The sequence below is a fragment of the Carassius gibelio genome, chromosome B10 (genome assembly GCF_023724105.1).
Source record: "Carassius gibelio isolate Cgi1373 ecotype wild population from Czech Republic chromosome B10, carGib1.2-hapl.c, whole genome shotgun sequence".
Classification (NCBI taxonomy): domain Eukaryota; kingdom Metazoa; phylum Chordata; class Actinopteri; order Cypriniformes; family Cyprinidae; genus Carassius; species Carassius gibelio.
The window spans coordinates 23,742,909-23,755,076 of record NC_068405.1 but is presented as its reverse complement, the minus strand read 5'-3'; the positions used below and the strand labels follow the sequence as shown (position 1 = coordinate 23,755,076).

The following is a 12,168-nucleotide window of genomic DNA, read 5'->3' as shown; positions in this document are numbered from 1 at the left end:
TTTTCATCGCTACGTTCACAATTTAATCGCTAACACTTGCTTTTTATTAACAAATATAGTGTTTTTTTAGAAACATAAAACGTCGTGTGTTATGCTGTAAGCGCCAGCATGCAATAACACAATCTGAGAGCAAAAACGAGTCGTTTATGAGGCAGGAAGTTAGATATTTTGAGTGACAGCTGCTTGCTTTCACTTTCATTTACCGATCGGATATCGTGCGCAGGTTCGTTCAAAACTTTTGTCGCCTAAAATCAACGATACATTCGATATCTAGTAAAATTTGAGGGTGGGTTTTTCCCTTGTGACGTGTAAATATCATAAACAGTGCTCATGCAATGATATCCAATTGACAAGGACTCATATCCAAAAGAAACATACCTTTTTCTCTCCAGCTTCTGTTTTTCATCATGCCTTTTGCCCAGTCTTGGTGTTTATGCTGCCTTGCATTTGCAGTTTTATTCTGCGCTCTTTTTGTTGGGAGCCATGCAATGAGTTTCAACACAGACACAGATGCCTTGCCTTTTCCCTGGGATAAGATAAGACTGCCAGAAACAGTGAAACCCCAGCATTATAACCTCCTGATACACCCCAACTTGACCTCCCTGACCTACACCGGAGTCGTCCAGATTCTCATAGAGGTGGAGCAAGACACCAGAGCCATCATCCTTCACAGCAAGAACCTGCAAATCTCCAAAGCTCAGCTCTTGGGCTCCAGACATCTTCAGGATCTGCAAATCAGTGAGTTCAAAGCCTATGAACAGATCGCACTCTTTTCTGATGGCTTCACATTTGAGAAGGGCAACCATGTGGTGCATTTGGAGTTCTACGCCAACTTATCAGACAGTTTTCATGGCTTTTATAAAGGCAGATATACCACAAACAGCGGAGAGGTTAGGTAAGACAACCACACCATTGGTGCTTGAGTTTTAACTCTAGGTTAACTGTTGGAAGGTTGTACTCAGACTGTATGTGAAGTGGCTTTGAATATGGAAAAACCTCAAAAGGATGATTTTTCTCCCTATAGGATGTTGGCGTCTACTCAGTTTGAGCCGACACATGCCCGAGCTGCCTTCCCTTGTTTCGACGAACCTGCATTTAAAGCAAACTTTACCATCCGTGTGCGCCGGGAGTCCAGGCACATTTCCATATCCAACATGCCTAAAGTACACATAATTAACCATTTTATTCTGTTAAATATCTGGGTTTGATCTTTATAGTGCAGGTGAAATTGACCTGCATTCTTCATCAGTGTAATACAACAAAAAACAAACTATGAGGGAAAAAAAAAACGAAATTGGGAAATCTTTGACATTAATGGCTCTCACACATTCCAAATAAATAAACTTCATAAGAAAAAAATACCAATAAAAAAAAAAGCATGAGTAATTGATTGTAATAACACCATAACTGTCAGTGTTTATAAATTACACAATCTCAGTGTGATGCAACAACTTCAAACACATTATATATATATTTTTTTTTTACAGACCGTATCATGTGCATGTAAACTAATGCAAGGTTATTTCTTCCAATAGCTGAGAACTGTAGAAATTGCCGATGGGCTGCTCGAGGATCAGTTTGACACGACGGTGAAGATGAGCACCTACCTGGTAGCCTTCATCGTCTCCGATTTCCAGTCCATCAGTAAAAGAAGCCAACATGGAGTCGAGGCAAGTCGATAACATGACCAAAAGTATTATAAATACGCATAATAATACACCTATATCTTATTACACTGTCCATTGACTCTTCACAACCTGAATCCTGATATAGATATCGGTGTATACTGTTCCCGAGAAGATCAGTCAGGCAGAATATGCTCTTAACACCGCCGTCACACTGCTGGACTTTTATGATGATTATTTTGACATCCCATATCCACTTCCCAAACACGGTGCGTGTGAAAGTTCAGCACTCACTATCTTTACTACTGTTGAACACAGATGCATGCTTTAGTCGCAGTCTTTATAGGATATTATATCACTATCTGCCATGAAATAATTGGCAACTAATCTGAATATTTCTTGGCTTTTTAGAACCTAATTCCATCTGTAATCACTTGCAGATCTTGCAGCGATCCCAGATTTCCAGTCAGGTGCTATGGAGAACTGGGGCTTGTCGACATACAGAGAGTCCGGTTTGCTCTTTGACCCTGAGAAATCTTCTTCCTCGGACAAACTGGGAATCACCAAAGTCATTGCCCATGAACTTGCCCATCAGGTTGATATTTCTATTACTAATTCAATCTAAGTAATGAATAATGCCAGTCGGCCTTTATCACAAAATAGATTGTTAAGGGCCATCTACGCATTAGAATACTTAACAAACAAATAATACTTAACAAACAAATTAATATAATGTGTGTAAAATGCATATAAAATATATATTGTGTTATACACATTTTATAAACACTGCCATTCAACTGTTTTGGATTAGTAAAAAACGTTTTTTAAAGAAGTCTCATTAAAGCTACATCTACTTGATCAAAAATACATACAAAAAAACACTGTTATATTGAGAAATATTATTACAACTTTAAATGATGGTGTTCTATAGTAATATACTTTCAAATATGATTTATTTTTGTTATGCTAAGCTGTATTTTCAGCATTATTACGCAAGTCTTCAGTGTCACATGATCTTCAGAAATCGAATATGCTGAATTATTATCAGTGTTGGAAACAATTGTGCTTCTCAATATTTATTTGGAAGCTGTGACAGTTTTTCAGATTTCTTTGACGAATAAAAAGTTAGAAAGAGCAGCATTTATTAAAAATGGAAACTTTTTCTAAGTCTTTAAAGTTTTTATCAATTTAACACATCATTGATGAATAAAGATGAAAAAGGGATGCAGCATAAAACCAATAAGTGTAATACTGCTTTAAAATGTTGCTGCCCAAAAAAATAATTCTGTTTAATTTAATTAAGTTTTTGTTTTTCTAAGCAAAAAATAAATATATATTTCCCTCTGATTTAGAAAAGAGACCCACTAAAATGTCATTCAGTGTAATAATCTTGCCAGGCATATTTACAACAAAAATTAGTTTATGACATATTAAAAGATTAATTACTTTCACCCCAAATACTAATTAGTTCTCATTCTATTTTCAACCATCCTAGATTTTGCCCAATTGTCATTAAGAATTGAATATGCTCCAGATTTTTTAACAATAGTGTATATTGTGATAGCTATGATTTTGCTATTATTGAAAGGGAGCTAAATGATGTGTTTCATGAAACCAGCTCAGATATGTAAAGTGTGTTGAATCTGATGTCTAGTGGTTTGGAAACCTGGTCACGATGCAGTGGTGGAACGACCTGTGGTTAAACGAGGGCTTTGCCAAGTTCATGGAGTATGTGTCTGTCAACATCACCCACCCCGAGCTGCAAGTGGTGAGACCGATTAATACAGCTACAGCTAATGACTGAGATTGTGATCACATGTGAATATAATTGGTATGATCTGATTTCGAGGGCCTCTATTTCAGGATGATTATTTCCTGGAGAAGTGCTTCACTGCTATGTCGGTGGACTCTTTAACCTCCTCGCACCCCATTTCCACTCCAGTGGAGAATCCTGCGGAGATCAGCGAGATGTTTGATGACGTTTCATACCGGAAGGTTTATCTCTCTCTAGAATCCTTAAAGTTGACTTTCCCTTATTACAGTTGTGTTGCAAGACACACATTAGATATCTAAATGGTTGGGAACACTGGTTAAACTATTTATTTCTTCTTGAAATGTGGTGATATTTTCCCACTTTGGGTCATTTAGATACATGCAAAGTTTCCACACATAATTGTGTTTTGGAAAGTCTGTATACATTTTGGTGACTTCTGTGATGTTAGGGTTCAAACTGAACCCAATTTGTATCCTGAAAACCTTTATTGACTGCCTTTTTTATGTCTGGTTCTCAAACCCCTGTGAGTTTACAAGTTTCTAAGACTTCAATTTTCAATTATTTTCTGAGATCCAGAAAACTAACTACCAGTCCTTGACTTTTTTGGAAATTGCATGGAAACCAATGGTAGTCAGTTTCCTCCGACACAAATGGAGTACCCAACACAAAAGAAGGTTTAATTTGTTTTACTCTGAAGGGTGCATGTATCCTGAACATGTTGAGGGATTTCCTGACGCCAGAGGCTTTCAAGTACGGTATTATACACTACCTGAAGACACACAGCTACCAGAACACAGTGAACGCTCACCTCTGGGAAAGTCTTACCAATGTAAGTTACCACAGGCGGCTCCTGTGCATGTTTCTCCAGTCCTTGAATTAATTTAATCGATTGCTCTAGAGGCCAAATGCATTTTCAATCTCTTCAGATCTGCACTTCTGATGAATCGGATTCAGGGAGACTAAAACTTGATGGATTCTGTTCCCAAAACAGGGCTAAATCTCCAGCCTCTGTGAGTGCTGCTATAAAACCATTTACATTTAATTACATGTTAATCTATTATTATATTTGAATGGTTTTCAATATTTAATTAAATGGTTTATATTTACAATAAGTTAAGCTATTATAACTAAATAACTGGTTAAATGATTAAAAACCTGTTCTGACAGAAATGGTTCATGGAGGACAGTGTTGATGTTCGTGCCATTATGGACACCTGGACTCTGCAGGAGGGCTTTCCTTTAATCACTGTGGAGGTCAAAGGTCAAGAGGTCACCCTCAAACAGGAGCGCTTCCTTAGAGAAGCAAACTCTTCAAATACTTCAAGGTACAGGTTATGTAATACTAAACTACTGTTTAATGCGTATTATTCATACATTACAAAAATACCATGTGCAAAAGTAAATTTATCACACTGTATTTTGCTTTTAAAATTGTATGTTACGGCTAAGAAGATAATTAAGGAAAATCATATTTCATCTTGAAAAGGTCAAGTTCAGTGCATTGCATTGCGGCCTACAAAGATATTTAAGTATTATTTATATACTTTAGTATTGTTTAGTAATATTTTGAATAACAGTACCTTTTTATATTTTCTTTTTCCTTTTTTAGTTCAATTTATCGGCCTCTTAGTATATATATTGCAGTGTATATATTGCAATTGCAACACTCGTTTTTATGAAAACAGACAGTTTGCCTGCATGATGCAGAAATAGTAAATACAGTATGCTAGTATGCTACTCTCAATATAGCATTAATGCTATTCACTCAAAGCAATGATAGTTTTTTTGATATTTGTTGTTTGTATGTAATTTCTCACAGGACATCGAGCTTCCTGTGGCAGGTTCCTCTGACTTACATCACCAGTCACAGTAGTGCAGTGCAGCGTTTCTTGCTGAAAAGTGAAAAAGGTGTGTCTGAGCTAACAGTTTTAAACCAAATCAACATATTTACCTTCTGTTATACTGAAATCTGACCATCTGTTTGCAGATGTGTTGTACCTGCCAGAGAAGGTGGACTGGATTAAATTTAACGTGGACCTGCGGGGGTATTATATTGTACATTATGAGTCAGGAGGCTGGGACGCTTTGATCAACCAACTCCAGCAGAACCACCGTGTGTTCAGCAGCAACGACAGAGCCAGTCTGATCCACGACATCTTTCAGCTGGTCAGGTGAGGAGACTGAGCTGGTGCTTCTTAAAGGAATAGTTCACCAGAAATTAAAATTTACTGAAAATGAGCTCACCCTCAGGCCATCCAAGATGTAGATGAGTTTGTGTCTTCATCAGATTTGGAGATATGTAGCATTGCGTCAGTGTCTCACCAAAGGATGAGAGTGAATGGGTCCCGTCAGAATGAGAGTCCATAATCCACAAGTAATCCACAGCACTCCAATCAGTTTACATATCTGTTTTGGTTTGTAAACAGTGCTTGACGTTCACATTTCAAAGACTTTTTCACTGGAGGAAGCATTTTTATGGATTATGTTTTGTTATGGATATGGATAACTCATATTTTAGCTGAAAACAGCAGTTTACAGTCGAAATGTCTTGATGGATTTGTTTTCTACAAACATGCAGTTTTCACTTGATAAGACATTATGGACTGGAGTGGAGTGGGTTATTGTGATGTTTTTATCAGCTGTTTGGACTCTCATTCTGACGGCACCCATTCACTACAGAGCATACATTGATGAGACACTGATGCAATGCTACATTTCTCCAAATCTGATGAAAAAACAAACTCATCTACAAAAATTCATTTAAATCAAGTGTCATTTATGATAAAGAGGAATGCAGAAAACACCTTTAAAGAAAATAATTTGGCTAAAAGATGTTTATGACATCATAAATAAATAAAAAAATCACCAAAATGTCTTCTTATTCAAAGCTAGCAAGACTTCAAATATGGAGAAAAGCAAAAGATCCAGCAGCATTTGAGCACAAACAATACTTGATTTGATTTAAGTCTTGTTGCTATCATTGCAAACAGTTTATTTCTGTTCTTATTCAAATGTATTTGTCTTTTCTTCAGCATTGAGAAACTCCCTCTGGACAAAGCTCTGAATCTGAGTTTGTACCTCAGTAAAGAGTCTGAGATCATGCCGGTGACGCAGGGCTTTAATGAGCTGGTGCCGCTCTACAAACTCATGGAGAAGAGAAACATGGAGGAACTGGAGAACCAGCTGAAGGTTGTGGTTGCAAACATGAATACGTCTAGTTTAAGATAATATGTGCAATAGTTTGGATGCTGAGTTACTTTCTAGGGTCTCAGTTTAGATAAGTTTCAAAACTCATGGTGACCTTTTCTAAAGTAGATGGCATTACTTGAGATTTTAACAGTGCAAAAAACAAAGATTGAATCAGAGAATCCAGTCAAAAAATTGAAGCTATTTTATAATGGAGGTTTCGATCCAAAGATGCAAATTTAATTTGTTTGCAAAACTGGAATATCGCATTAAACATTGGCGAATAAAGCAACGTTTCCGTCCAACGAGTCAAAGAGAACAAAAGTCACTTCCTGATAAACTGGCACTGAATATCTCTAAGAATAGAGTAGAGTAGAAGAAGCCACTGAATATAATAATTGTCATATTTATTAAATGACTTGCGCTTCAGAGCAAGCAGACGTAACACAATAAATGCGGTCAGATCTTTTAGAGGTGGAGAACGCAGTCATGTAAGATTATACCGTAATGCTTTGATGACAGACTTTCCTGACAAACAACATATAGATGCTGTGAAGGAGATCGGTCCACTGGTTAGACAAGTTATCCCGTCTCATAGCGCAAAGTCACATTACTTTTTCAATGCGCATGGATGCATGTATAGTAAATGTGTTTCCATCGTAGTTAATGCGCATTTTTTCTTACCGGATAAAAAATGTATTCTACTCATTTGTGCTCATACGTTTTTTATGCACATTTTTTTATTTTATGCATGCCTTGGCGTTCCCATTCAGCATTTTTTATACGAAAATCTAAAATGCGCATACAAATATGTGGATTGAAAAATAGCTGTTAATAAAAATTTTTAAAACTTCAGTCAAAGACACACAGAAACCTGATAAATAAAAGTTTAATTTAATTTCAATAAATATTAAAAATATATTACTATTGTACATTAGAATGTATTTCTAATCATAATAATACAGTTTATTAAAGCAGTTTATCAATCCATATTGTGTGCAGCACTTTGTTTGCCAAAAAAATGAAAGGATTAGAGATTGATTAAATTGTTAAATTGTTTTAGTAATTAATTTGATAATCACCATCTTTATGAATTCGGGTTATTAAAAATCCTAATTATTTATGAAATTAGTTAAAGTCCTTTGATTAGACTTTATTTATTATTAAAATGTAATTAAACTATTACAACAGAATTTGGTCATTTTTTTTTAATGCATTTTGGGTGTAGACATGCCGTTGTTGATTTGCTGTTTTAACAGGGTCATTTAGTGAAGTTATTCAAGACGCTGATTGACCGCCAGAGCTGGTCTGATGAAGGGTCTGTGTCCGAGCGGATGCTGAGGAATTATCTGCTGTTGTTCGCCTGCGTCCGTCGTTACCCGTCCTGCGTCAGCACCGCCACTCACCTCTTCCAGCAGTGGAGAGAATCCGATGGCAAAATGTGGTGAGAGTTCATCTGAGTCATGTATCATCAATATTATACATACTGCATTAAACTTGCCTTCATCCAGACATGTGTTGAATGCTTCAGGTTGCCTACTGACATCAGTTTGGTGGTCTACACTGAAGGGGCACGTACAGACGAAGGCTGGGACTTCCTGTTAGAGAAATACAAGAGATCCGTCTCACCATCAGAGAAGTGGATGATTAAAGCCGCCCTCTCTTACACTCCATTGACTCACAAGCTTCAGTGGTGAGTCTGGATTCATGAAGCTGCTTAGACATCACAATTTCATAGTTGACCTAAACTTGACATCGATTATGGTGCATGTATCATTAAACTGTTTGGCGTATATATGGTCCAAACATCATCATTAATATGCAAAAGCATGATTCAGTTCTCATCTTTTCAATCCTGCGTGCCAGTAATAAAGACCTTGAGTCATTAAACCTGCTCTATGATGTGTTTCTTTCTCGTTCTGTCTAGGCTTTTGGAAAGAAGCATTGAAGGAGAGATCATGAAAACTCAAGACCTGCCATCAATGGTCATCACTGTCAGTAAAAACCCAAAAGGTTTCAAACTCGCCTGGGACTTCTTGAAATCCAACTGGGGGAAACTTGTGAAAAAGTGTGTTGCAAGCTTTCAGATCTTTCTTAAGAGCTTGTTATATGTCAAATTAAAGCACATTTTTGTTTTATGGTGCTTATGACGCATTCTAGCATGTTAGATTGTGAATGTTAGTGGTGTATTAAATCCAAATCCTCCTTTTAGGTTCGATCTCGGTTCGTCTGCAATATCTCGCATGGCGGTCGGTGTGACCGATCAGTATTCCACCAAAGAAATGCTCGATGAGGTACTTATTAAAAGTAAAGTCTTTTTAAAAAGTATGAATGCAAACATTAGTTAACATGAATATGGAACTGTGCTTCTACAGCATTTATTAATATTAGTCAATGTTAGTGTTATTAGCTAGCATTAGATAATTAATTTTAAATTAACATATGGAAGCTTCTTTTGCCACTGGATAATAATGTAAATCTGACTTTTTTTCTTGCTTAGTTTATATCTCACAATATCTATTTTTATTTCTTTTTTTCCACAACTCTGAGATTACATCTCAGAATTGGGACATAAACTCAAAATCTCAAAATATTAACTTTTAAATTTTTTACATTTCATATCATAAACAAGTCTCCATACTAATATGCCCAAACAATTGACAATTATATTTTTTACTAACATTAACTAAGATGAATAAATGCTTTAAAAATATATTGCTCATTCTTAGTTCAATGCATTTGCTAACGTTTTAAGCTTTTAAGCTGCCATCATGCTGAGGTTACATGACTTTAAATGAATCATGAAAACAAAAGCCTAGAGTTTGCACTGACTAGTGTCAGTAGAAATCTAAGAAGACTGTGTTGTTCCTGTAGGTTCAGTCTTTCTTCGGATCACTAGCGGAGGATCAGGGCTCTGGGCTCCGCAGCATTCAACAGGCCCTGCAAAAAATCCAGCAGAACATCCGCTGGATGGACAGGAACGTGCCACTCCTGAAAGCCTGGCTGGACAGAAACAGTCTGTGATTGAGTCCTGACAAACTCTTGAGACGCTTGAAAGTGTGTCTAACAGGGTGTGCAACTCAAGACTGCACCTAGTTTCACCTTGGGTACGGCACTTAACAAGGACCATAACACTGGAAGAAACCAGCTCTGATATGATCACACAGAACATGAACGGTTTTGAAATGGCTGCAATAAAAAAAAAAAAGTAGTGTTTAAATAAGTTTGAAAATATCAATGCTAAATGTCAACTCAATGAAACCAGCAATGCACTGAAATGAGTTTTTACTGAAACACACACACACAAAATGTGTTCAATCAAGAAAATAAAAATCTAAACCAAAACAAAATGTATTTAATAAGGCAGTTTTACATTAGCATTTTAATGATACAGTATTGTTCAAAATAATAGCAGTACAATGTGACTAACCAGAATAATCAAGGTTTTTAGTATATTTTTTATTGCTACGTGGCAAACAAGTTACCAGTAGGTTCAGTAGATTCTCAGAAAACAAACAAGACCCAGCATTCATGATATGCACGCTCTTAAGGCTGTGCAATTGGGCAATTAGTTGAAAGGGGTGTGTTCAAAAAAATAGCAGTGTCTACCTTTGACTGTACAAACTCAAAACTATTTTGTACAAACATTTTTTTTTTCTGGGATTTAGCAATCCTGTGAATCACTAAACTAATATTTAGTTGTATGACCACAGTTTTTTAAAACTGCTTGACATCTGTGTGGCATGGAGTCAACCAACTTGTGGCACCTCTCAGCTGTTATTCCACTCCATGATTCTTTAACAACATTCCACAATTCATTCACATTTCTTGGTTTTGCTTCAGAAACAGCATTTTTGATATCACCCCACAAGTTCTCAATTGGATTAAGGTCTGGAGATTGGGCTGGCCATTCCATAACATTAATTTTGTTGGTTTGGAACCAAGACTTTGCCCGTTTACTAGTGTGTTTTGGGTCATTGTCTTGTTGAAACAACCATTTCAAGGGCATGTCCTCTTCAGCATAGGGCAACATGACCTCTTCAAGTATTTTAACATATGCAAACTGATCCATGATCCCTGGTATGCGATAAATAGGCCCAACACCATAGTAGGAGAAACATGCCCATATCATGATGCTTGCACCTCCATGCTTCACTGTCTTCACTGTGTACTGTGGCTTGAATTCAGAGTTTGGGGGTCGTCTCACAAACTGCCTGTGGCCCTTGGACCCAAAAAGAACAATTTTACTCTCATCAGTCCACAAAATGTTCCTCCATTTCTCTTTAGGCCAGTTGATGTGTTCTTTGGCAAATTGTAACCTCTTCTGCACATGCCTTTTTTTTAACAGAGGGACTTTGCGGGGGATTCTTGAAAATAGATTAGCTTCACACAGACGTCTTCTAACTGTCACAGTACTTACAGGTAACTCCAGACTGTCTTTGATCATCCTGGAGGGGATCATTGGCTGAGCCTTTGCCATTCTGGTTATTCTTCTATCCATTTTGATGGTTGTCTTCCGTTTTCTTCCACGTCTCTCTGGTTTTGCTCTCCATTTTAAGGCATTGGAGATCATTTTAGCTGAACAGCCTATAATTTTTTGCACCTCTTTATAGGTTTTCCCCTCTCTAATCAACTTTTTAATCAAAGTACGCTGTTCTTCTGAACAATGTCTTGAACGACCCATTTTCCTCAGCTTTCAAATGCATGTTCAACAAGTGTTGGCTTCATCTTTAAATAGGGGCCACCTGATTCACACCTGTTTCTTCACAAAATTGATGACCTCAGTGATTGAATGCCACACTGCTATTTTTTTGAACACACCCCTTTCAACTAATTCAACTAATTGCCCAATTGCACAGCCTTAAGAGCGTGCATATCATGAATGCTGGGTCTCATTTGTTTTCTGAGAATCTACTGAACCTACTGGTAAGTTGTTTGCCACGTAGCAATAAAAAAATATACGAAAAACCTTGATTATTCTGGTTAGTCACATTGTACTGCTATTATTTTGAACAATACTGTATGTTTCTATTTCAAATTGTTAAAATATAAATGTTTTATGACATTAAATAAAGAATTTTAATTTTTAGGTAAAATATCCCTTTAAATGTTAAATGAGGTAAATGTACTGTTAAGTGACTTATTCTGTACACACGGTGTTTTATTTACGTCTCCTCACGGTTGAATCACGATTCTGTTTACATTAAGATACAATAGGCTACCTTACGGAAAGTTTGTCTTTTTCTTTCAGCATTGTTTGTGATGTTTGGAAATGGTAATAAAGAGAAAGAGATCGGGAACCGTTGGACTGAGGCGCATTAAAGCGCGCCAAAACGGCATTCAGTGTTCGATTTTCGAACCATTTTAAAGCTCAGACTTTTTTGCGTCATATCAGAAGTAACATTGTATTTACTTTAAAGATCGAACTCGATGGTATAGCCTACATGGTCATTTCCGGTTGCCGAAGTCAGGTAATTCATTAAATGAATCGCTAAACCTTAACTTTGTGTCACCCACTTATTGTTTAAAATTACAGAAACTGGTTTAAAAACGTTTTGTGGATTTTACTGACATCCTTTCAGA

The 12,168-nt window shown here is 36.7% G+C and overlaps 1 protein-coding gene across 1 annotated transcript; it reads left to right on the top strand.

Annotated features, from left to right (window-relative positions):
* The first annotated feature begins 97 nt into the window (after window positions 1-97).
* Window positions 98-9,935, top strand: erap1a (endoplasmic reticulum aminopeptidase 1a). The gene is made up of 18 exons (XM_052568104.1): window positions 98-895; window positions 1,025-1,163; window positions 1,536-1,670; window positions 1,774-1,894; window positions 2,066-2,220; window positions 3,280-3,393; window positions 3,489-3,620; window positions 4,097-4,228; window positions 4,326-4,409; window positions 4,567-4,724; window positions 5,219-5,307; window positions 5,387-5,570; window positions 6,432-6,588; window positions 7,845-8,029; window positions 8,117-8,278; window positions 8,513-8,653; window positions 8,798-8,879; window positions 9,460-9,935. Exons 1-18 carry the CDS (start codon window positions 408-410, stop codon window positions 9,607-9,609), a joined length of 2,808 nt encoding a protein of 935 aa, XP_052424064.1. The 5' UTR covers window positions 98-407; the 3' UTR covers window positions 9,610-9,935.
* Window positions 9,936-12,168: the final 2,233 nt, after the last annotated feature.